The sequence below is a fragment of the Procambarus clarkii genome, chromosome 30 (assembly GCF_040958095.1).
Source record: "Procambarus clarkii isolate CNS0578487 chromosome 30, FALCON_Pclarkii_2.0, whole genome shotgun sequence".
NCBI lineage: Eukaryota > Metazoa > Arthropoda > Malacostraca > Decapoda > Cambaridae > Procambarus > Procambarus clarkii.
The window spans coordinates 19,310,315-19,332,940 of record NC_091179.1 but is presented as its reverse complement, the minus strand read 5'-3'; the positions used below and the strand labels follow the sequence as shown (position 1 = coordinate 19,332,940).

The window sequence follows — 22,626 nt, the reverse complement described above, 5'->3', positions numbered from 1 at the left end:
CTGCTTTGTGTCTGGAGAGTTTTTCATAAGTAGATTGGCCGTTTTTTTGGTTTTATAGTAAATTGTCAATTGTATATTCTGATTTTTGTCTGTAGGGATAACGTTCCTATTAACAATATCTTTCAGGACCCTTTCCTCCGTTTTATGAGCTGTGGAAAAGAAATTCCTGTAAAATAGTCTAATAGAGGGTACAGGTGTTGTGTTAGTTGACTCTTCAGAGGTTGCATGGCGTTTCACCTTCCTTTTTATGATGTCTTCAATGAAACCATTGGAGAAGCTGTTGTTGACTAGGATCTGCCTTGCTCTACATAGTTCTTCATCGACTTGCTTCCATCCTGAGCTGTGGCTGAGAGCACGGTCGACGTAAGCGTTGACAACACTCCTCTTGTGCCTGTCTGAGCAGTCACTGTTGGCATTGAGGCACATTCCTATGTGCCTCAATGCCAACATACAATGTAGGCATTGTATGTACATGCCTTGTACATATAATGCCTACACCGCTTCGTATCGTTGTCCCTGCGTGTCCCTTGCTCAGGGGTGCTTGTCGTGGTTCTCGTTGGTTCGCGAGTCTCTTTGTACCTTCCAATATTATTGGAACGTCTGTTGATTTTCGATGAGGTTTCCCTCTGGTCTTTTGTCGGCCTCGTTGGTTACCTTCTGTCATCTGTGTTCTTTTGCATCGTTTTCGCCTTGTTTTGTTTTCGTGTCGTCTCTATTTCCGTTTTCGGCGTTCTCGTCTTCGTTACACACGCCTTCCTGGTGTTTGTACGATGTGTGTTTACGTTGTCTGTACGTTGTGTGTACGATATGTATCTGCCTGGTGTACGAACCACGCCTTCCGGTGGACGGGTGGTATTTTTACCAGAATAGGGGTTTGTTTTGGGGTGCCTATCCCGGTCGATGGCAGACATAAAATGCTCCCAACCTCAAGGGTGTTTCTATAGGCCATTGCTCCTCGTACCTCTCTAAGGGGGCCAGGTTCTGGCTCGTGGTCCCTGGTAGGCAAGAACTCCTAGCACTTTGACTGATGCCAGAAAGTTATACAATCCATTAAGCCGGGATAGCTTCGGGGAGCCTCCGGGACTCGCCCAGAAAATGACGTTTCATTGCGTTCAACGCTGGTTTTTTACTATTTGACCATGATCAGGGAACACAAATGAACACTTTTATAAGACAATTTTTTTTTATTTCATGCATCTGGGCATGTTGCAGGCTATAATTGCAAGAGGAACCCAAGGGTTAAGAAGTTATTTACACTTTTCATATACATGCCTAAAAAAATGCTTTAAAATCCAATTGCTTATGTTCCAGCAAAGTTTACTGTATATCCAATGTACTTTATCTCAAATATTTCACTTTCAGTGGCATTAGAAAAACAACGACAAGAATATGAGAAACAATTTCAACAACTTAGAAATATTTTATCTCCTACAACTCCTTATGCACCATATATGCCCTTCGATCCATTAAGGGGTACAAAAATGACTCCTTCTACTCCAACATCACAACTTCGAATAGAGAAATGGGCCCAGGAAAGGTATGTTTATTGTCATGTTCTTGTAATGATGTATAGTACTGTACAACACAGTTGCTATGATATTTTAATTAAAAAAATTATTTAACTTTTAAACTTACATGAACTGGGTGGTGTAAAATGATATCCTTGAATCTGCTTTTGCAGCTTTATTTCACTTGGTTCCTTACATAATATTTGAAATACCTGTGACATAAATCAAAGATATCAGAAGCAAAGAAGCCCTACAACAAGAACAAATTAAAATGATTATAATGATTAAGATACAGTATTAAAAAAAATATCCCAATACATATATACAAGAACTTTTACCTGAGGGCCACTATCTCTAGTGGCTCCTTTAGGGAGAGGAAACCAGTAGATTATTCCTGTATAGGCATTTGCAGCTTTGGCATCTAAGCAGGTTCATAGTTTTTTCTGTGTGGAGCCCTGGAGGCTCCCTGGAGCTATTGGGCTAATGTATTATATATTAGACCGGGGCATTAGTGCAAAGAGTTCGACCTACCAGGGACCACGAGCCAGAACCTGGCCGCCCCGTCAGAGAGAGGGGAGCAATGGCCCTGGAAACCCCACCCTCTCCTGTGGTTGGGGGTTTTCCTTATGTGCCATCGACCAGAGTTAGGCACCCAGAAAGGTAGGCATAACAAAACAAACTCCACATGGTAAGAAAATAACAACTAAAAACTGAAAAGAGAGGTAGAACTCCCTCCAATCCCAAGGAAACAAGCAAACAAGCAAATGTCACACTCCACTGCCGTGGCACTCATCCTCGCAGTCCTCCCCTTCCTGTGAGGCAGAGGGGGAGCCCCGGACCTCCCTGTGCTGGCTACCCAGCACACCAGTTCGTTAGGTAATGTGGTCTGGGGCGGACATCTTCTCTGGCTTCGATTTCCAAGGCAGTGTTTTGCCTTTGTGGCATCCTTTTGCTGTGTTGTTTGTGTGGTGGCCAGGTGTTCCTCATTAGTGCCTGGGCTGCATGCGCTTAGGGGTTTCCTTCCCTAGGTGCCCTGTGAGTACTGCCCTTGCGTATTAGGGTTCCCTTCCCTGGTACGTTTATGATAGCCATTTTCATGGGGGTTCTTGCTGCTCGGCATTTACCCTGCCCTTGGGGCCAGCTGGGGTTTTGTGGCCCTTGTTTGGATTTTGGTAGGGAGTGGTATTGTGCTGGTTGGGGCATTAAGGTGTTCTGCTGCCTGCCTACCTATGCGGCAGCTGGTTCCTGTTTCCTCTGGAGATGTACTTTTCTGGGGTTTATTCTTTGTTTTTTTCTTCTTGTCTGGTGGGGGGACTGCCTGATGTGGCTATCGTTCCACTTATAATTTTTGGTGGCCCTCTGCTAGACCCCCGTGATTGTATTATATGTTGCAGGGATTTTAGGTGTTTTGATCTCCCCCTTGTTAGCTTTGGGTCTAAATCGGTTAGCAACACCTTGCCCGGGCTTCCCGTAGCAGTCAGCCTTCGGGCCCTGGAAAACCCTGTCGGGGCTCAGTGGACCATTGGGTGCATCTTCCAAGTTCCAGCCTGTCTTGTGCAGGTTTGAAGGTTGCTGTATGCTCTTGTCTCAGAGTGACAGTCACCTCATTTGCCTCTGTCATGCTGCATATTGGGTCAACGACATTTTTGACCCGGAGTCCTGCGAGCAGTGTTCTCTGCTTGTCCTCCAGTTCTATTCTGATGACATTACTGTTAGGGTACAGGCAGCATCTGTATTGCATGCTAGGTTTAAGTTGCTGCAACGCACTAGGTTGGTTTCTTGTCCGGAAGCCCTGCGATTGCCCTGCTTTGGTTATAGGGACTCAACCCTGTGGGTGATAGTCGCTTCGACTTTGGTTCAGTCTGCGCTCCCTAGTCCTTCCCTGTTTTTCATCCTGCACCTTCCCCCCCCCCCCCCTTCCCTGCTTCTGGCTCCTAAACGTCTGAGGGTTTCGGAGTCTGAGCAGGGTTTAGTTGGTAATGAGACTCGGGCAGCTTTGGGGGCTGCCCCATTCGGGTTGGGGGATTGGGGCATTTGAGCCACTTCTTCCTACTGAGGCTTCTGGGTCCCACCAGCAGGCCCCCTTCTTTTCAGCCTTTCTCGTGGACTCTGCCTTTTCTTCAGGGGTAGAGGGTATGGAGGACTGCTCTGCCTTGGGACCCAATTTGGGGGATCCTGGGACTGGGGAGGAATTAACCTGGGGGCCTTGGGCCCCCTTTGACCAGGCTTGGGTGTTAGTGACCTCTTTGCAAGGTTTATTGTTGTAGAGGGAGGGTTTTATTACCCCATTTTCCAGTATGAGTATGATTTCAGTTCGGCTCCTTCCCGGGTTCAGTTCCGGGTTCCCTTGGGTTTATTGGCCCTATTCTTCCAGAGGTTAGCTGCCTCTCATATCTCCGCGCGGGAGGTTCGGGAGGCTCTTGCTGAATACCTCCTGCGAGACCCGGATTCCGCCTCCGTTATGGATCCATCCTTATTTCTTGTTCAGTTCTTCTACCCCATATTGTGTGCATTTGGAGGTTCCAGAGTCTTCCTGGCTGGCAGACTGGTAGGTCTGAACTCCTTAGCAAATGTCCTGGTCTAATATACATTAGCCCGACAAGCTCCAGGGAGCCTCTGGGGATCACCCAGAAAATGGCGTTTCATTACATTCAATGCTGGTTTTTTGTTTGTTGCTGTTTGCGGAGGCCAAACTTTGCCACAGTTTCTGCAGGCGACTTCGTCTAGTTGTCGTCTTGTGTCGTACTGGTTGGTTCTCCGGGGCGGCCATTCTTGGCTTTCTCAGAAGGGTCGTGCCAGGGCTTGAGGTTTTGCTGGTAGAGGTGGGCCATTGGTGCTAGCTTCTGAGCCGACGTTGCCTTCGCAGCCGGTGTCGTCTGGTCGTCACAATGATTGCTCTGTTTGGTGGTTGGCTTCTCCTAAGGGGCATCAGCCCTTTCGCAGTTTGTTCCGTTGACAAGGTGGTGGTGGTGAGGGGAGGGGGTAGGTTAGCTCTGTGATGGCATTGGGCGGCTCCTCCTCCTCCTAGGAATTCGGGGCTGGTGGGGCAGGTCCCTGCACTTCGCCAGGTCATTTTGGAGTGGGTGTGCTTGTGCATGGTCGAAACGACCCCGTCCCTCAGGTGGGTTTCCTGCCTTTTGGGTCATTCCATGTGAATTCACCAAAGGCCTCCCACTCGACCCTTTCTAAATCTAATGAAATTTTGTAATAAAGTAGCCCTAGACCCCAAATGAAAATGTGCAAAATACCAGGGCAACTTTTGGTGCAGAATACAGGAGTGTAATAAAAAATGTAGTTTGGGTAGCCATTCGGCTACCAATCCATGCTAATATTGCTGCCAATATATCTCAAAATATCACAATGTTCATCATTCCCAATTTGGTTTTGAATGACACCATTGGATAGAGCAGATTTTTCTGTACAAGAGTAACTTTTATTTAGATTGGGATCTGAATTCCTAGTTCAGCCAGAGGACTCTGAAAATGACATACCTTGGTGCGATATCGAAAAAATAAAATTATGATTCTCCATTTTCTTTGTGCACTGAGGTTTCCAAGGTTTGGTTTCAGGTGCTGCTTGCTCGGTGTCCAAACCCGGGGTGCTTTCTGTTGCTTCGCCTCTTTCAGCAGATTGGACCAGTCCAGTACATGGCTGGTTTGCTCTACTCCTCCGCTCTTCGCATCTGGTCTTTTTGACATGAGTATATCACCACTTGTATGGTGATCAGGTAGCTTCTTTGTTGGTGTCCCACCTGCAAACTTAGTTTCAGCAACAGTATAAAGTTTCATTGCATTCTTTTCACCATTTTCTCTCTCTTCGTTAGTTCTTTTCTGTTTTCAATCGAGTTGTTTTGTTATTTGATCTTGGTTTTTTCAGTTCCGTTATTTGATGCCCAATACTGCCACCTCTTATAGTGCTTCACTGGCGGAGCCGCTCTAGCTTGCGTTCAAGGTGGATATCACTTCTGCCACGTTCCGTAAGCTTTCTTGTGCTTTGTTTCACCTCCGGCCTGCTCATGCACCGCCTGAGCCGTCCTGGTCATTGGACCAGTTGCCCTCTTTTCCCTCTTCTCCTCAGTTTGTAGTGGCCCCTTCGGTTAATGCTTGTTTTTCCATGGCTCTGTTTCTATAGGCATTGCCTTCTCGGGGTTGGGTTGGTGAGCTTCATTCTCTCCTTAAGCACAGGGGTTTCTAATGTTTTGGTCCTGGTAGTTAGTTAGTTTGGTTGCAACCATTTCCTTCTTTTCTGGCGAAGAACGAGACGGCGGCCTTCCAGAGGGGTCCTTGGGTCATTGATGCTTGGGTGGTCAGGCCCGGGGTGCATCATGTGTTAGGGCCAGTTGTGGCTCTTCGCCGTTATCTGTGCGCTTCGGCTTCTGTGGCTGGGGACGCGCTTTGGGTTGAACTGGTTTCCCCTCATTCTCTGTTCCAAGGCTCTGGTCTCCCAGGTCGTCCGCAGGGTTATGTCCAGCCAGCCTGTGGTCTACCACCGTGCCTAGTGACGTTTGTAAGTTTGCTGCTTTGGCTGCTGTGTTCAGCAACATATCTTGGGCTGACATTCGGGTGCAGGGGTTTTGGAGGTCGAACAGGGTCCTGGCTGCCTGATATTGGCTCGGTATTCCTGGTCCTGGTTGGTTGTGTGTGACTTTGGGTCGCAGGGTGCAGCCAGTTGTCTCACCTTTGAGTTGATGTGCATGTGGTGGCCGCCTCCCGGGTAAGTCCCTCTTTTTATTTGTTTTTGGTTAGGTAGCTCCAGGGAGCCGAAGGGGCTCCCCACAGAAAGCCAGCATTGAATGTAATGAAATGCCATTTCTTGGGAGAGCCCTGGAGGCTCCTTGGCCCCCCCCCCCCCTCTCTCTTTCTCTCTCTCTCTCTCTTTCTCTGGTTGGTGGTTTTCGTTTTTGATGGTCAGCCTCTGAACTGAGGTGTGAGTAGCCTGTGTGTGTGTGGGGGGGGAGGTCTGGGGATCCCCCCTCATTCTGTGCAAGGGGGGGGGGGGAGCATGGCAGCGGTATATCATGTTTGGTTGTTTCCTTAGGTTTTGGGGAGTTCTGCCTCTGTTCGGTCTTTGGATGCAATTTCTTACCAAGTGGGGTCTATTTTGTTATGCCTACCTTTCTGGTAGCCTAACCCGGGTCGATGGCAGACATGGAATGCTCCCAATCACACTGGGGGTTACTATAGGCCATTGCTCCCTGTGCCTTTCTGAGGAGGGGGATGGGGGGCAGGATCTGGCTCTGCGTCCCAGATAGGCTGAACTCCATTGACTGATGCCCCAGACTAATATAGCGTATATCAGTCCGATAGCTCCAGGGAGCCTCCGGGGCTCACACAGAAAATGGCTTTTCATTATAATCAATGCTGTTTTTTTACTATACAGGTACCTTACCTATATTGAGGACTCTTGTTGGTGTATGGAAGACAGTGAGGAGGAAGGGAGGAAGAGAGGTGTTAGTGTTTGGAAGGGGAGTCCCCTTCCAGTATAGCATCAGGCTTTGATGACATTTATGGGGTTCTCTCTCTCCTACGTTTTGCAGGCATACCAATAGGATCTGGTTGTGGCTCACTGCTTGCTTGTCTTACTAAGAATCTGTCTATAGACTCTTGTTTTTCCCTATGTTTTAACACTTGTCTGTAGTGATACATGACATTGTCATTACTATTAAAAACCTTGTGTATATTTTGATGCTGTACTGTATTGCATTATTTAGTTTTTAGATTTTTAGGCGCATGTATTTTTTTTTTAGCATATTCCAACCAACTCTATCAGTATTATTAGTTCTAGGTTTGTATATTAATTTTTTTTATTACACTTCAGAGAGGACATGCTAGAGCAAAGTTCTCTTTTGTACCCTGGCAGAGAGGACATGTTCAGGCGCAGTTTGGCTCAGCTTAGGCAAGATATTATGAAGGCAAACACCCTAGTACGTGAGGCAAACATCTTTGCTGATGATATGGGCAAACAGACAACATTTGGAGTGACTTTACAGATTCCCCCACAAAACTTGTCTCCTAACCGGAAGAGGTCTGCATTTGTTAGTGAACCAGCAATTCTAATCAAAAGAAAAGGAAAGCCAAACCAGGTATGATCATGATCTGCAGAAATATTACATCCTGTTCAGTTTACTTATTGTCTTGTATATTGTTATTTGTAATTACCTAAGTGTAGTTACAGGATGAGAGCTATGCTCATCCTGTAACCATATTCCGAGCACTGTCATATAATGCTTTGAAATTAATGATGGTTTTGGCCTCCACCACCTTCTCACCTAACTTGTTCCAACCGTCTACCACTCTGTTTGCGAAAGTTCATTTTCTTATACAATGGGGCCTCGACTTACGATGCTAATCAGTTCCCAGAGACGGATCGTAAGTCGAAGTGATTTTTCCCATAAGAAATAAAGGAAATTGAGTTAATCCGTTCTCCACATTCCACAATATTAACATACAAATACATTTTATACTGAATACAATGTTTTTTTCTAACTACAATACAGTACCTAAGTTTATCTTACCTTTATGGAGGGCTCTTGATGGCATATGGAAGATGGTGATGAGGGTAGAGGAGGAGAGTTGTTACTGTTTGAAAGGGGAGTCCCCTTCCGGTCACGAGACGGGACTGCGGTGACCCTTGGTTTATTCTGGACTTGTCCCATCTGAACCTATGAGTTTATTGCCCTCTTTCGGATGACTACCCCGCCAAACACACACCAAAACTACGACATTGCTACAACGTTCGAACAAGTTTTGACACCTAACCAGTTATAACAACCAATATTACAAGTTGTAACAACATTCTAATACGCCATAAACATGTTAAGCCAAGATGTAACAACTTTATTACAAGTTTTAACAAGCGGAAAATACAGACAGTTATGGTTTGTGTTTCCAGGGACTCTGTCCCAGGTCCGTCTTCTGTTGGAGTTGGGCGCTTGGATGCTGTCCCTGGACCTCAAGAACGTGTATTGGCACATCCCAATTCATCCGAGGTTCAGGGACTAGCTTGGTTTTGTTGTGGGGCATCAAGGTTACTGCCTTCGTTGCCCTCCATTCGGCTTGAAACTGGCACCTCGCATTTTCACATCCCTTACTCAGGTCATGGTGGTGCGCCTGCATCTGTTAGGTGTTCAGGTTCTGGCCTACCTCGACGATTGGGTGGTTTGGGCTCCCAGCCAGTTCACGTATCTGCTCACCAGGGATTTTGTTCTTTCCCAGCTCGCCGGGTTCGGGTTCCTGGTGAACTGGCGGAAGTCCCATCTGGTTCCATCTCGGGTTCGGTCTTGGCTGGGTCTTGTGTGGGATGGTCGGACAGCTTCCTTGTCTCTTCCTCCGGCGGCTCTGCTTCGCCTGCGTTCCCACCTTTGTCTGTTCCTGAGGGGCTCCCGGGTCACGCAGTGGTTGCTCGAGGGTTTGTGCGGGAGCCTGAACTTTGCCATGATGATCTACCCATTGGGTCGGGTGTGGCTTTGTCGACTGTTCTGGTTTTTTGGGGGATGTCCTTTCCGCCTCTCTCGCGACCGCTGGGTTCGGCCTACAGGGGCTTTGCATTGGTTGCTGCGTCACCGGCTTCCTCTTCAGGTTTATCGGGGTTCAGTGCCTTGGCGCCTACCCGAGATCCTTGCTCAATGTGTTCACAACGAGCAACTCCAGATCTCCAGGTTCACATTGATTCTCCAGGTCTCACTCAGAAATGACATTTCATTACATTCAACGCTTTTTTTTTATGCACAGACGAGGTCATTATTTTGATGATAGCCACTATTTAAGGGTTAGGATTATGTGGTTATCATCTTTTTCTGTGGGGAACCCCATCAGCTCGCTGAAGCTATCTGAACTGGTACAGTGCTATATTAGTTTGGGGTCATCAGTCACAGAGTTCTTTGCCTACTAGGGACCATGAGCCAGAACCTGGCCTCCCCTCAGAGAGGTGCAGGGAGGAATTGTCTATGAGCACTTTATATTTTAAAGTACAGGGGTACCTCGGTTTAAGAGTTTAATCCGTTTCAGGAGACGGCTCGTAAACCAAAGCTAATTTCCCCATAAGAAATAATGGTAAATGAATTAATCCGTTCCTGACTACTCTAAAACCTCTTCAAACTAAATTTTATACCTAATTCATGTAAATCTAACATTACAAAAGTATGTTCAAGTTATTACTTACCCTTGCTGATGACTGCTGTTGGCGTATGGAAGATGCTGAGGAGGAGGGAGGGGAGAGGTGTTACTGTTTGGAAGGGGAGTCCCCTTCCATTGTAACATCAGGCAGTGAGGACTTCACTGGTGTGCACTCTCTGGCATGTTGGTATGCAGGCATGTTTTGCCTGCATACCACAAGGACTTGCTTGTCTTACTAAGAATCTGTCTAAAGACACTTGGTTTTTCCCTACATTTTAACACTTGTCTGTAGTAAGACATCACATTGTCATTTAAAAGGTCAATGCAACGGCCTGCTACAGCTTTATCCGGGTGAGTTTTTTCAACAAAACTTTGCAGTTCTTCCCATACATCACACATTTTCTTAATGAAGAAGGAACATCCTCTACTGCCTCTACTCACAACTATTTTCTTAGGTTGAACCTTACCACTGGCTTTCTTGGGACCCATGGCGAGATATATAAACTTTTATGCTCAAATAGCCAAATATCCGACAAAAAACTGTAAATTCTTGTGAAAAATTCAGGCGGGATAGTCACTGGGCACGATCTCCGTGCCACCACGTGCTAGTTGGCCTGTACGTGTATCAACACCCTCGTCTTCCGAGGCAATGCTCGTATTCCGATGTAAATTTTCAGAGCAAATTCTGCTCGTATTCCGAAAAACTCGTATTCAGGGACACTCATATTCCGAGGTACCACTGTATGACATACTGTAATTGCCATCGGCAGGGAAAGGCACCTAGAAATATAGGAGAAACAAAACAGACCATAGTCTGGTGAAAATTGTAACCTATGTCCAGAAAGAGCGAAAGAACTCCTCCAGAAAGATAACAAACAAGCAACCCGTCATCCAACTAGCACTCCCACTCCTTAGCACAAGCGTTTCATTACATTTAATGCTGGTTTTATGAGGTACTCTGTAATGAACCTGTTTCAGAGATCATTGTTGGATAAGCTGTATGCTTTATCTTGAAAGCTTATATCGCTTACTTATTATTGTAATAGTGGCAGTAGCAGTGGTCTTTGGGTCTTAGATGTAACAGTTCCAACAGTCCTTATATTATAAATGGATTTTTAATACAGCATACAGTATTTGGAATTGTTTATTTTGATGGTTTTTCTTTTGATTTTTGTCTCATTGTTACAACACCTTCATTTCAAAATTTAGTATAATTCATAAATTGTAACCTAATTAAAAGATCAATTATATTAATGTCCTTAATGTACTGCATGCAAGAATAGATTTATATGGTGTCCTGTATAAAGGTAATACTTTATTTTTCTTATCTCTCATGTCCCTCAATGAAATTGTTATTAATGTCATTGTATTGAGAGAGCATTTTATTTGTTCACAGGTTTGGTCAATGGAGAAGTTAGAACACAAGTTGATTGTGATGCGGGAGATGTATGAGGAGCAGCAAAATAACCCACTAGTTACCTGTCCAGAGGCTGATCCATTTTATGAGAGTCAAGAAAATCATAACCTTATTGGAGTAGCCAACATTTTCCTTGACTGTTTATTTCATGATGTACGACTAAATTATCATGTACCCATTATTTCCCAACAAGGAGAAGTGGCAGGCAGACTACAGGTAGTATGACCTAAGCAAAACAACTTTCCTGTGGCGAGCCCCTTCTGCTCCCCGGAGTTATACCGGGCTGAAGTGTATGTATTAGATGAGAACATGGCCCCCTCAAGAGAAACACGAGGAGAAATGGCCTAAAGACACCCCTGTGTAATTGGAAGCAGTCTTTGTCTGCCATCTACCAGGTCAGGCACCCCAGAAAGGTAGGAATTCCAAAACAAACTACTACTGGTCAAAAATTGCAAACAAAAAGCTGAGCTAGCAAGCAGAACTCCCCAATCAAAAACAAGCAAGTAAGCATGATGTCACCACAACCGCCGCACATCTGTCTGCACAACACCCCCTTCCCGGGAGAGAAGCCAGGGGGGGGGGGTCCCAGACATCCCCGCTGGCTACTCATCTCAGTTCAGAAGGCTGTTGTGTCGGTGGAGGTCGATCGACTCTGGCTCCACTCTTTGCACAGCGCTGCTTAGCTGTGTTGTTGCTCTGTGTTGGTGGTGTGTGAGCCAGGAGTAACACAAGAGTACTGGGGCTGCATGCACCTAAGTCTACCTTCCCTAGGTGCCCTGTAAGTACTGCCCCTGTGGCCTAGGGTTATCTTCCCTGAGTCGTTCGGGAACTGCCTCTGGGAGGTTCTGTTGCTGCTTGGTGATTGCCCACCTTTGGGGTTCAGCTGGGGTGGTTCTTACTCCTGTTTGTCCCACAATTTGTGGAGTTGGGTAGTTCCACCTCTTTTTGGGGGGATCAGGGCTGGCAGGGCGAGCCTCTTTCCCTGCGCTCTGTCCGTTCATCCTGGAGTGGGTTTGCTTGGGTGTGGTCGAATCAACGGCATCCCTCAGGTAGGTTCTGACCAGTGTTCACCAGGCTGGCCAGGGTGAGTGGGGTCCGTCCTTTCGTCGAGCTCACAGCACGGTGCAGGAGTTTGCGGCAGTGTGGCATTCACTTCAGAGGGTTTGTGTCGCTCATGGAGCAACGATCCGGCTCCATGCGGACTGCTCCCTGTGGTTCATTGTCTGAACTGTGGGGGGTTCGTTGGGGTCCTTGGCTCTTTGGGGCTGGTTGCTTTGGGTGATTCATCTGCCGAGTTTTCGGGGTTTGGCTTTCCTGGTGGTTCACATTCAGGGGGTGTCAAACGTCCTGGCGGACGGCCTGTCTCGGTTCATTCCCCTATCCATGGAATAGACAGTCAACGCCGACTCATTCAATTGGCTCTGCTAGACGTACAGTCACCTGGAAGTAGACCTCTTCGCGTCGGCATGGTCAAGGCATCTTCCAGTGTATGTGGCACCCTTCCTAGACTGCGAGGCCGTCGGGGTCGATGCCTTTCGGCTGGACTGGTTGAGGTGGAGTTACCTGTTCCTCTTTCCATCGGTTCGGTTGTTGCTCCGGTTTCTGGCTCGCTTAGGGACTTACTAGGGGAGAGTAGTCCTGTTGGTCCCTTGGTGGCCAGCCCAGCCCTGGTTTCAGGTGCTTCTTGCTCGATATACGGACCCAAAGATTTTCCTGCGGCTCCGCCTCTTTCAGCAGATCGGTCTGGTGCCGTACGTGGCTGGTTCGATCTTCACCTCCATTCTTCGTTTCTGGTCTTTTTGACGCAAGTTTATGACTGCTTGTATGGTGATCAAGTGGCTTCACTGAAGGTGTCCTACCTGCGAGTTTCGTCTCGTTGGCAGTATGAAATTTCCTGGCAGTTCGTTGAATGTAATGAAACGCCATTTTCTGGGTGAGCCCCGGAGGCTCCCTGGCAACTCTTCCTCCTACCGGTCGGCATTTTTTTCACGTTTGTTGACGCTTTGCTACGGAACTGGAGTGCTATGCAGCCGGCATGGTGAGGTCCAGGTCCCCCTCCCTCTACCTCTCGGGAAGGGGAGGGCTGCGCAGATGAGCGGCGCTGCAGTAGCGTTTTACGTTTGCTTGTTTCCTTGTTTCCTTAGGATTGTAGGTAGTTCTACCTCTTTGTTCGGTTTTTGTTGTTAGTTTCTTACCATGTGAGGTTTGTTTTGTTATGCCTACCTTTCTGGGTGCCTAACCCCAGTCAATGGCAGATAAGGAAAAACCCCAACCACAGGGGGGTTTTCCAGGGCCATTGCTCCCTGCAACCTCTCTGAAGGGGGCCAGGTTCTGGCTCATGGTCCCTGGTAGGTCTGAACTCCATACCTAATGTCCTGGTCTAATATAACATACATTAGCCCAACATACATTAGCTCCAGGGAGCCTCCGGGGCTCACCCAGAAAATGACGTTTCATTATATTCAACACTGGTTTTTTATTAAATTTGTAATTTTTTTTACTAAAATTTTGCCACAAATGTTTTTTTTGTTATAAATTATTGGAAAATCGTTAATGTGCTCTTATATTTTACAGGTTGAAATCAGTCGAATAGCTGGCCAGTTTCCTCAAGAACGATTTGCAGACACACTTTCTGAATCTTCTGGTGATTCTGCTCAAAGCAGAGATGATGATGATATTCAGAATAGCACTGTTTCAGTTAGAGTGAGTGTGAATCAGCTCGATATTGTCTATGAAAATGTTATGAAAGTTTAATACAGATATTTCTCATTAATTCATATCATGGGGGATTACACAGAGATCCAAGTTACCTAATTTTATTTTTATGATGTTCCAATATTTTACAGCTTTTGTTCTCCTAAAATTACCCTGTCTTAAGGACCTAGGATATTCCTTTGTAATCATCTAAGTAAGTGTAACTACTTAAGTGTAGTTACAGGATGAGGCTCGTGGTGTCTCATCTTCTCAGTACTCTGTCATATAACGCTTTGAAACTACTGACAGTTTTGACCTCCACCACCTTCTCACCTAACGCATTCCAACTGTCTACCACTCTGTTTGCGAAAGTGAATTTTCTTTTCTTCGGCAGCTTTGTTTAGTTAGTTTAAATCTATGACCTCTTGTTCTTGAAGTTCCAGGTCTCGGGAATACTTCCCTATCAATTTTATCAAGTCTCGTTACTATTTTGTACGTAGTGTGCATATCGCCTCTTTTTCTTCTAGTTTTGCCATATTTACCTGCCCGAAACGCTGCGCGTACTAGTGGCTTTACAAGAATGTAAATACTGTACTATCCAATGTATTCTCACAAACCCAATGTACCTTCTTGTATATATATATATATATATAAATAAATAAATAAATAAATAAATAAATAAATAAATAAATAAATAATTATTTAATCCAGAATTTGAGGTTCAAACTAGAGAGCAAGACAGAAAATGACAGTACAGTATTGGTAGTATTGTACCACTTTACACCGATGAATCACTAATGTATCCTGAAACACATGAATGCACAAGAATGCACCGGAAAGCACAGGAATGTGAATCTGATGAAAATAATGCATTTCAAGAACTTAGTGACCCAGATGTTTGTGGTGATAGTTACATTGGTGTGACTGGTGGGGTTTGATCTTGTTGGCTTGGTAGATATTCTTCCTGTTTCTGGCCCAGTGGGAGGTGTATCATCTCCTGTATTCCTCTTGGGATGTTTGGGTGGGCACTCAGTTCATTAGGCCTGTTCCTTAATTTCTTTTTCAGGTGCCTTATTTTCTTCCTGACTCGGCTAGTGTTTTGTTCACCTTGCTGGTCTTTTTGCAGGCCTACCCTCTCTCTTTTTTGGATAGCTTTTAACTCGCCACTAACTGTGGTGAGTTAACTTCAGAGAGCTACCATAGGGAACCCTCCTAGAAACCCAGGATTAATGGAATGAAATGTCTCTTTTTGGTTGGTTCCTTCGATGGCTCCCTGTTCTGCCCTTTTCTCCTTCCTGTTGGTGTCGGGGGTTGATTTTGGGTGCTGCATCTCTGATGGGGGCAGGCAGTTGGAGCCCTGAGTTACTGGTGCTGCCATCTGGTGAGGGATAATGTTGTTAAAATAGTACACTCAACATCTTCCGGTCCAATCATGACTATCGACTTGATAATGGTCCAGGACTGACTAAAACATTGTTGTCTCTTCATCTTCTGGTGTGTGGTTTGGTCATCATATCATGACTACATATCCAATCACGATTAGATATGTAGTTGGGATCTGACATTTGGTTGAATCCTCCCAACATAAAAAATACATATCAGTATATTATGGATTCACTACATACCTTAAAGAAAGCACAACAGAACTTAATATTGATAATAATCATAAATATTACATAATATAGTTACTTGCCAAAGAGTCGAATTATTTCTCCACATATGATCCTTGAATGGTGAGTGTGATTGTGCTAAATGAGGGAGCAGGAGAAATTTGTTGGGTGGCAAGAATGTAGCAAACATATTTCCCTTGGCTAGCACATCTTCATGTGAATGTGATGGGCTGTTGTTAAGACATAAGAATTAATGCAACTTCAGAAGGCCTATTGGCCCATTCATAGCAGCTCCTACAGGAGACAAAACTCTTCATAAAACAGCAACACTTGAACACCACCATTAACACCACTCTTCATCTTTGCCATCATAAGTCCATTTCTACTCATATTTTTTTTTTACTCATTATCCTCACACAAATAGAAGACATCGATAACTTCCAACCTCTGCCAAATTTTGAACATTGATGCGCCACCGAAAGTGCTGCACCACTTGTGCAGTCATCGGGAGGAAAAACCATGCAAACTGCGTGTATTGCGAAGAAGAAGAAGACCGTGGACGCGCTTTGGGTTGACCTGATTTCCCTCCTTTCCAGTTCCAGGGCTTGGGTTTCTCAGGTCGTCTGTAGGGTTACTAACACGTTTGCACTCTTCTAACGTCCCTGGCGTCCGCAATTTTTCTGTTGAGTCAGAGCGCTAGACTCGTGATTGCGTCCAGTAATAAAATATTTGTATAAAATTAATTTTTTATCCGATCGACTTCGGGATAGTTTCAAAATGAGCGCCATTATATTCCCATTCTCCTCAATATGCCACATGGTACCTTGGGCTGTGGGCCCACACAGTCGGCCTATTGTTTTGTTGACATGGGTCTGTGCATGTTGATGAGACTCCTTGCAAATACAAGAGGTCTCATTAGGTCATTGCTCCCTGTGCCTCTCTACAGCCCGTCCTCCAAAAATGGGGAGGTAAATGTAACAGCACAAATAAGTACAATTATGTACTATTCATAGCAGTCGGGAATTGTACTTATTTTCACTTTGTATTAAACCGTACTGTCAAATATATTGTGAATATTTGAGCTGAATAGAAAACCACGACCTAACCTAACTTTCTTAGTGTTTGAAGATAAGCATTTATTGCTTCTTAATTACAATTAGTACTTAACCTATAGCTATATAGATATTCCAGTTTTATAAAACTAATAAAACAAAACTAAAATTTTTCAATAAATTGTACAGTAACTCAGTATATTTTCAAGTTTTGTATAAAATCTCTATTGTTTAATAAAACTGAAAAAGAAATTCCTGATATTTAAAACTTGTGTATAGCAAATTGAACTTGAAAACTTCATCCTAAAATTCTGAGTGTCTTAACAATAAATGAGGAGAATAAATGGGAGGTAAATGTAACAGCCTCATAAGTGCAATTATGTACTATGTATGCCAGTAAGGAAATGTACTTATTACACTTAGTATTAAACCGTACTGTTAATTCGGAGGATGGGTTGCTCTCTGAGGGGGTCAGGTTCTGGCTTTGGTCCCCAATAGGCAGAACTCCATTGACTGAAGCCCCCAGACTAATATAGTGCATATGAGTCCTATAGCTCCAGGTTTAAACAAAATAAACAAAATATTTTGGTTTAAACAAAATAAAATAGTAATATGTCAGCATCTATTCATTACTTTGGAATAACGAGAAAGAGGTATAGGATATTATACTAATGAAGAAATTTGTTGCAGGTTTGTATCAAACAAGCTGCTGGGCTTCCTCCATCACTCTCCCATTTTGTCTTCTGCCAGTATCAGTTTTGGGGCCAAACAGAAAGTGAAGTTGTTGCTCCAGTTGTTAATAATGAATTTCCAGCCGCACCAACATCTAAAGATTCTATGACTTTTAAGGTAAAATGTTTGAAAATACCTTATGATTACTGTATGTTTCTTATAAGTAAATACTATGAATTTCCAAATGTTAAGGCTATTTTTTTTAATATGTAGTTTAAATGTCAATAAAGGGTATTGTACTGTATTGATGTAGTTTAATCCATTGATATTAACCCTTCCAATGCACATACCATATAAAGTGGAACCTCGACTTACGAATGCCCCCTACTTACAAATTTTTTGAGTTACGACTCCAATTTCGTCGGAAAATTTGACTCGACTTACGACCTTTGCCTCGAATTGCAATTTTGTTGATACACGTGTGGGTCGACTATGTTGATACACGTATGGGTCGATGGAGCACATGGTTCCTGGTGGCACGGGATGGCCCTGCTTCAGTTTACCAGACTGCCTGCATTTAGTGACGATCGCACTTGAATTCTTTGTAAAGAATTTCATTGTTTTTTGTGCTTTTTCATTTTTTTAACATAAAGTAATTACAGTGACACCTTGGCTTACGAATGCCTCTCTTTACGAACTTTTTGTGTTACGAGCCCAATTTCCTCGTAAAATCTGAATCGGATTATGAACTTTACCTTGAGAAACGAAGTTTGTCGATACGCGTATGGCTGACCTAGCACCCAGAAAATGGCGTTTCATTACATTCAACGCTGTTTTTTTTTTTTTTTTTTAAATGGGGTCTATTTACAAGAGCCCTCAGGAAGCTGATGTGTACCCCGTGTAGCCACAGGAGTTTTGAATGCTACGCTATACTTGCAAGTGCCCTGAGGTGCTCTGCGCACCCCCGATCTAGCGCCTCAAGACGCTTTGCGCAGTGCACTGGTTAAGGTTTAACCGTTACACTGCTCAGGGGTCCTTGGGACATTTACACCCCTGTGCGCAAGAAAAAAAAAATTCAAAATTTTTTTTTCGTCTTCTAAACATGTTAATTTGTGTCCCCTGAGCACAGAAAAAAAAAATCGTAGGTGACATATTTTGGGCGCAATTGACCGAGGAAGTCTGGCAAAAAGTGGGCGTTGACAGAGCGGTCGTCAGACCCGGTCAGCGTCACCCGCGTTGACAGATGGGAGTTGCCACAAAGATATTATTACCTAATTGTTTCAATGTCTCCGATTGATTTTTTCTTAGTTTTTTTGCAGTAATATTATTCAATAGTGTGTATTGTAATATATTTATATAATAAAAGTGGTTAATAATCGCTATACTCAAAAGTATGATGTGCATATTAGTGATTCAATTATTATGTTTATAAAACTATAAACAAATAGTTTTGCTACTATTACACTCTATACACAGGTTATATATAAGTATTGGCATGTTTTGGTCACCATAACGAACCACTAAGTTGGTACTGAGAGTCGAAAAGCAACGAAGAGTTACCGCCACACACCAGCCAGCCACTCGCTGCCACTCCCTCAACACACGCACTAAACTTTCTCCCCCAACAATACTAGTTGTGGTGTTATTACACTATATACAGACGTTATATATAAGTATGTATATATTTTGTTCACCACAACTGTACAGCTAAGCTGATATAGTTAGTTCAGGCACTAAGAGTCGTCGCTATACACAGATGGCGGCTGGCGGCTCCCTCACTCTTTCAAGGTCACACGCACTAAACTTTCTCCCCCAACAATACCTTTTGCAGTGTTATTACCCTATATACACATATTATATATAAATATCTACATGTTTTATGCACCGTAACTGTACACCTAAGCTTGTAGTGCGCCCAAAGAGCATAGTGGCCACCCTCTAAACAGCTAGACAAATCATGCAGACGACGTCACCTCTGTCACCCATATGGCTCCTCCCAGCATAATCCTTTTGCTGTTATTACACTAATACACACATTATATATAAGTATCTACATTTGTGTTCACCATAGAGAACCACTGACCTGGTATGGTGAATGCAAACAATAACAGGTGGCCACACAGTCAGTAAACGATGCTGTCTCCCTCCGTCTCTCAGCATCACTCCTCCCACAGCACTAATTATTACAACAATCCTGCTATTATCACAACCCTGGTTATTTATATCACAGTCATGGGTCATCTGTAATATTGTCATCGCTAAATAATAACAATTATTTATTTATTTTGACATTTTTCGGCGATGCTGTGGTCACAAGCTGAACATCAATGCTGTTCGCTCATGCTGCGTGCGCCGGCCTTGGTTGCTCCAACAGTACTGTGCCTCTCACACTTGAGAATATTGCCCACGATTTTTTTTTAAATGGCATCTGTTTACAAGAGCCCTGAGGAAGCTACTGTGAACCCCGTGTAGCCGCGGGCCATTTGAATCAGGCCTGGCACCCTATGGCGTATATATACGCCATGCGCACCATGGGACATGTTACTCAGGGCGTATATATACGCCATGCGCAGTTTAAGGGTTAAAAGTCCCGCGGCTATACGGGGTTCACATTGGCTTTCTTAGGGGGTCTAGTAAACAGATGCCATTTTAAGAAAATTATGAGCATCGTTCCAGGGTGTGAAGGCCTCAGTGCTGAGAGAGGAACTAAGGCTGGCACATACTGTAATAACAAAATCACTGTTTTATTGTTCCGTGAATATAATAATTGTATCAATAATAAGCACACAACATTTTTTTAGTGCTGTATAGCAATGGTCCACAAATTTTATTATATAAATTTATCACAGTACTCACTATTGAGTAATATTACTGCAAAAACACAGCATTGAATGTAATGAAACTCCAATTTCTGGATGAACCCTGATGGCTCCCAGAAGCTACCATACTGATATTGTGCCAGATTACAAGATGCCATCAGCCACGGAGTTCTTATTGGCCTACCGGGGACCACGAGCCAGAACCTGGGTCCCTCAGAGGCACAGGGCTCACTAGCACTATGAAAAATTTTATGTAAATTTATTCGTGTCAGCCACAACCAAGGGAAGGCAGCCAGGAAGCCAGGAAAAAAAACCCAGACCATTGATTGGTTAGAAACAAGACCGCAGCCTCAAAACAGCCAAAAGACCTTTCCCAACAATGTAAACAAACGATCGAAAATTCGTAAAATTAGTGTGAGCTAGCTCACTTTACCTCCCACCCTCATTTGGGGTGAGGAAGAAGACAGATCGAGTTAGCCAGCTGCTCCACCATTAGTTCTGATGATGATGGAAACCACCCGGACATCCTAGGGAAGGGAGAGTCAGGGAACCACTGGGGATCACCCAGAAATTGGCATTTTATTACTTTCAATGCTGTTTTCCTGGGGAAGGGAGCCCCTTTTGGATATCTGAAGCTAACTACCCAACGAGAAGAAGAAAAAGGCACTCAACACTGAGGAGGAAGCACTGCAGGTATCAAGACAAAGAAGAGACTGATGGCTGCAACACACGACCCAAGGACACACAAGATCACTGAGGACTTGGAATGTTCACAAGATACCTGACCGGCAAGACCACGTTCGACTGCCAAAATCCCTGCGCTTGAATATTCGCCCACGACATAGTGACAAAACTGCCGAAAGAGTGGCATACTTACGCACATCATGGGCACCAGGGTAGACCTCAGGCTGGCTAGACTTTGACACTACAGACGACCTGGAAACACGAGCCGTGGAACAGGAAACCAGGGAAACCAGATCAACCCACAAGTGGTCCACTAAAGCACAACTGGTGTCACAAAGCCAACTGGTGGCAAAAAGCTGCCACCAGACAATACCAGATACACTTCCCGGCCGAACCATTCAGGTGTCCACCACCTGAGGGCCACACCAGAAGCCAACACACTCATTCTTCTCCAGAAAAGAAGAAGCCAGCTGCAAACGAACTAAGTGCCCACCAGGACCAAAAGAACACAACTCTGGCTCTGAAGGAGAGTATGATTCTCCCTCACCTGACAACTGGATGCCAGAAAAAGCAAACACAACGCTTTCTGAAAACAATCCCAAACCGAAGGGGCCACCATAAACCGGGGGGACAAAAGAAAAGAAAGAACTCGGTCAAGGGAGCAGGCAGGCTTATGCGACACATGAACAGGCCAGAGGTGAAAGTGTGTGAGAAAGCTTGTGAAATCGAACCAGGTGCCAGGAAATTGAACCCTGAGGAACCCAAAGAGGAAGCTGGCAATGCAGCTGCCAGCAGGGCCCCTGGAATCCACACCCAGCGATTGTGAGACCGATGAAAGGAGCTGCCAGAAGAAATCAGAACAGTTGCCACTGCCAAAACCCTGCCTGAGGGAAAACTAGAAGGGCAAAGTTCAGGCTCCCGCACAACTTGTCAAGCAACCGCTGGGTCACCCGGCGCCTGTTCAACACCTAGAGACAATGTAAAGTAACTTGGTATCATAGTTTCACCTGTAAAGTGTCTCCCAGGTGCCATAATACTAATGTTATGGTTTGTACCAGTAAAGCTGGTTTGAAAATCATAAAATTTTATAAACTTAAGTATGGCATTGAGTATAATTATTGCATTAATATTGCATATTATTTTCTTTAATTATGCTGAATGTAAATGAAATCCATCCAGTTAATGATACTTAATAAATTTAAAAACTAATATATATTAAGTTCTGATAATAATTGATATATTAATTTTGTTTTTCAGTTTGAACACTCTAAAGACTACACAGTGTTAGTAACTGAAGACTTTTTAGAGCACTGTGCAGATGGTGCACTCTCAATTGAGGTGTGGGGCCATAGATCTGCTGGTTTTGGTTTGGCTCGAACAGGCTGGGAAGTTGACCAACAGTTAGCTAAAGCACGATCACTTGTTGATAGGTAAGTTACACTGAAATAGAAAAATTTGAGCAAGGTTTTCTGGTTATCTCAGTCACTCCATTTACCACGGCCATGGTCCATCACAACACTGCACTAATACCAGACTCTTGTTGACTAACTTCTCATGGTGTCTTGGTCCTCCCAAGAAATACACTTATACCAGACTCTTGTAACTTGTACTTCATGGTGCTACCACCAAAGTGAATGTTTGCTATGACACCAAAGAGCAGAATCATCATAACCAACAACACTGAAAAATAATTGGAAGCACAAGGAGAGGCATTTTCTGGGGGAAGCCCCTTCAGCTTCCCCGAGCTATCCAGGCTGATATGGATATATATATTAGACTTTGGCATCAGTCAATGTGAATGGAATTATAGGCCTACCGGGGACCACAAGTCAGAACCTGGCCCCCCTCAGAGAGCCACGAGGAGCAATGGCCTATAGAATTACACAGACTAGAGACATAAACGAACTAGAGACTTTTTAATTGTATTTTTGTACTTCCTAAAGGTTAATTAACATTGTCATAAGAAACAAAATTCAGAACAATTTTTTTCTTGAGCACATGGAGGTATGTCAGCTATTAACACTTTAGTGCGCGCGGCACTCCCTGAAAAAAAAAG

The 22,626-nt window shown here is 44.4% G+C and overlaps 1 protein-coding gene across 6 annotated transcripts in view; it reads left to right on the top strand.

Annotated features, from left to right (window-relative positions):
* Khc-73 (Kinesin heavy chain 73) overlaps nt 1-22,626 on the top strand; it is a 228,395-nt gene that overhangs the window by 101,497 nt on the left and 104,272 nt on the right. For 4 of the 6 annotated variants that reach the window (XM_069334000.1, XM_045753958.2, XM_045753960.2 and 1 more), the window contains exons 15-20: nt 1,363-1,537; nt 7,326-7,590; nt 11,019-11,255; nt 13,614-13,742; nt 17,086-17,244; nt 21,828-22,000. In XM_069334000.1, the coding sequence (XP_069190101.1) occupies nt 1,363-1,537; nt 7,326-7,590; nt 11,019-11,255; nt 13,614-13,742; nt 17,086-17,244; nt 21,828-22,000 (1,138 nt within the window). The remainder of the gene's footprint in view (nt 1-1,362; nt 1,538-7,325; nt 7,591-11,018; nt 11,256-13,613; nt 13,743-17,085; nt 17,245-21,827; nt 22,001-22,626) is intronic. The other 2 variants (XM_069333999.1, XM_045753956.2) reach the window with 1 other exon arrangement.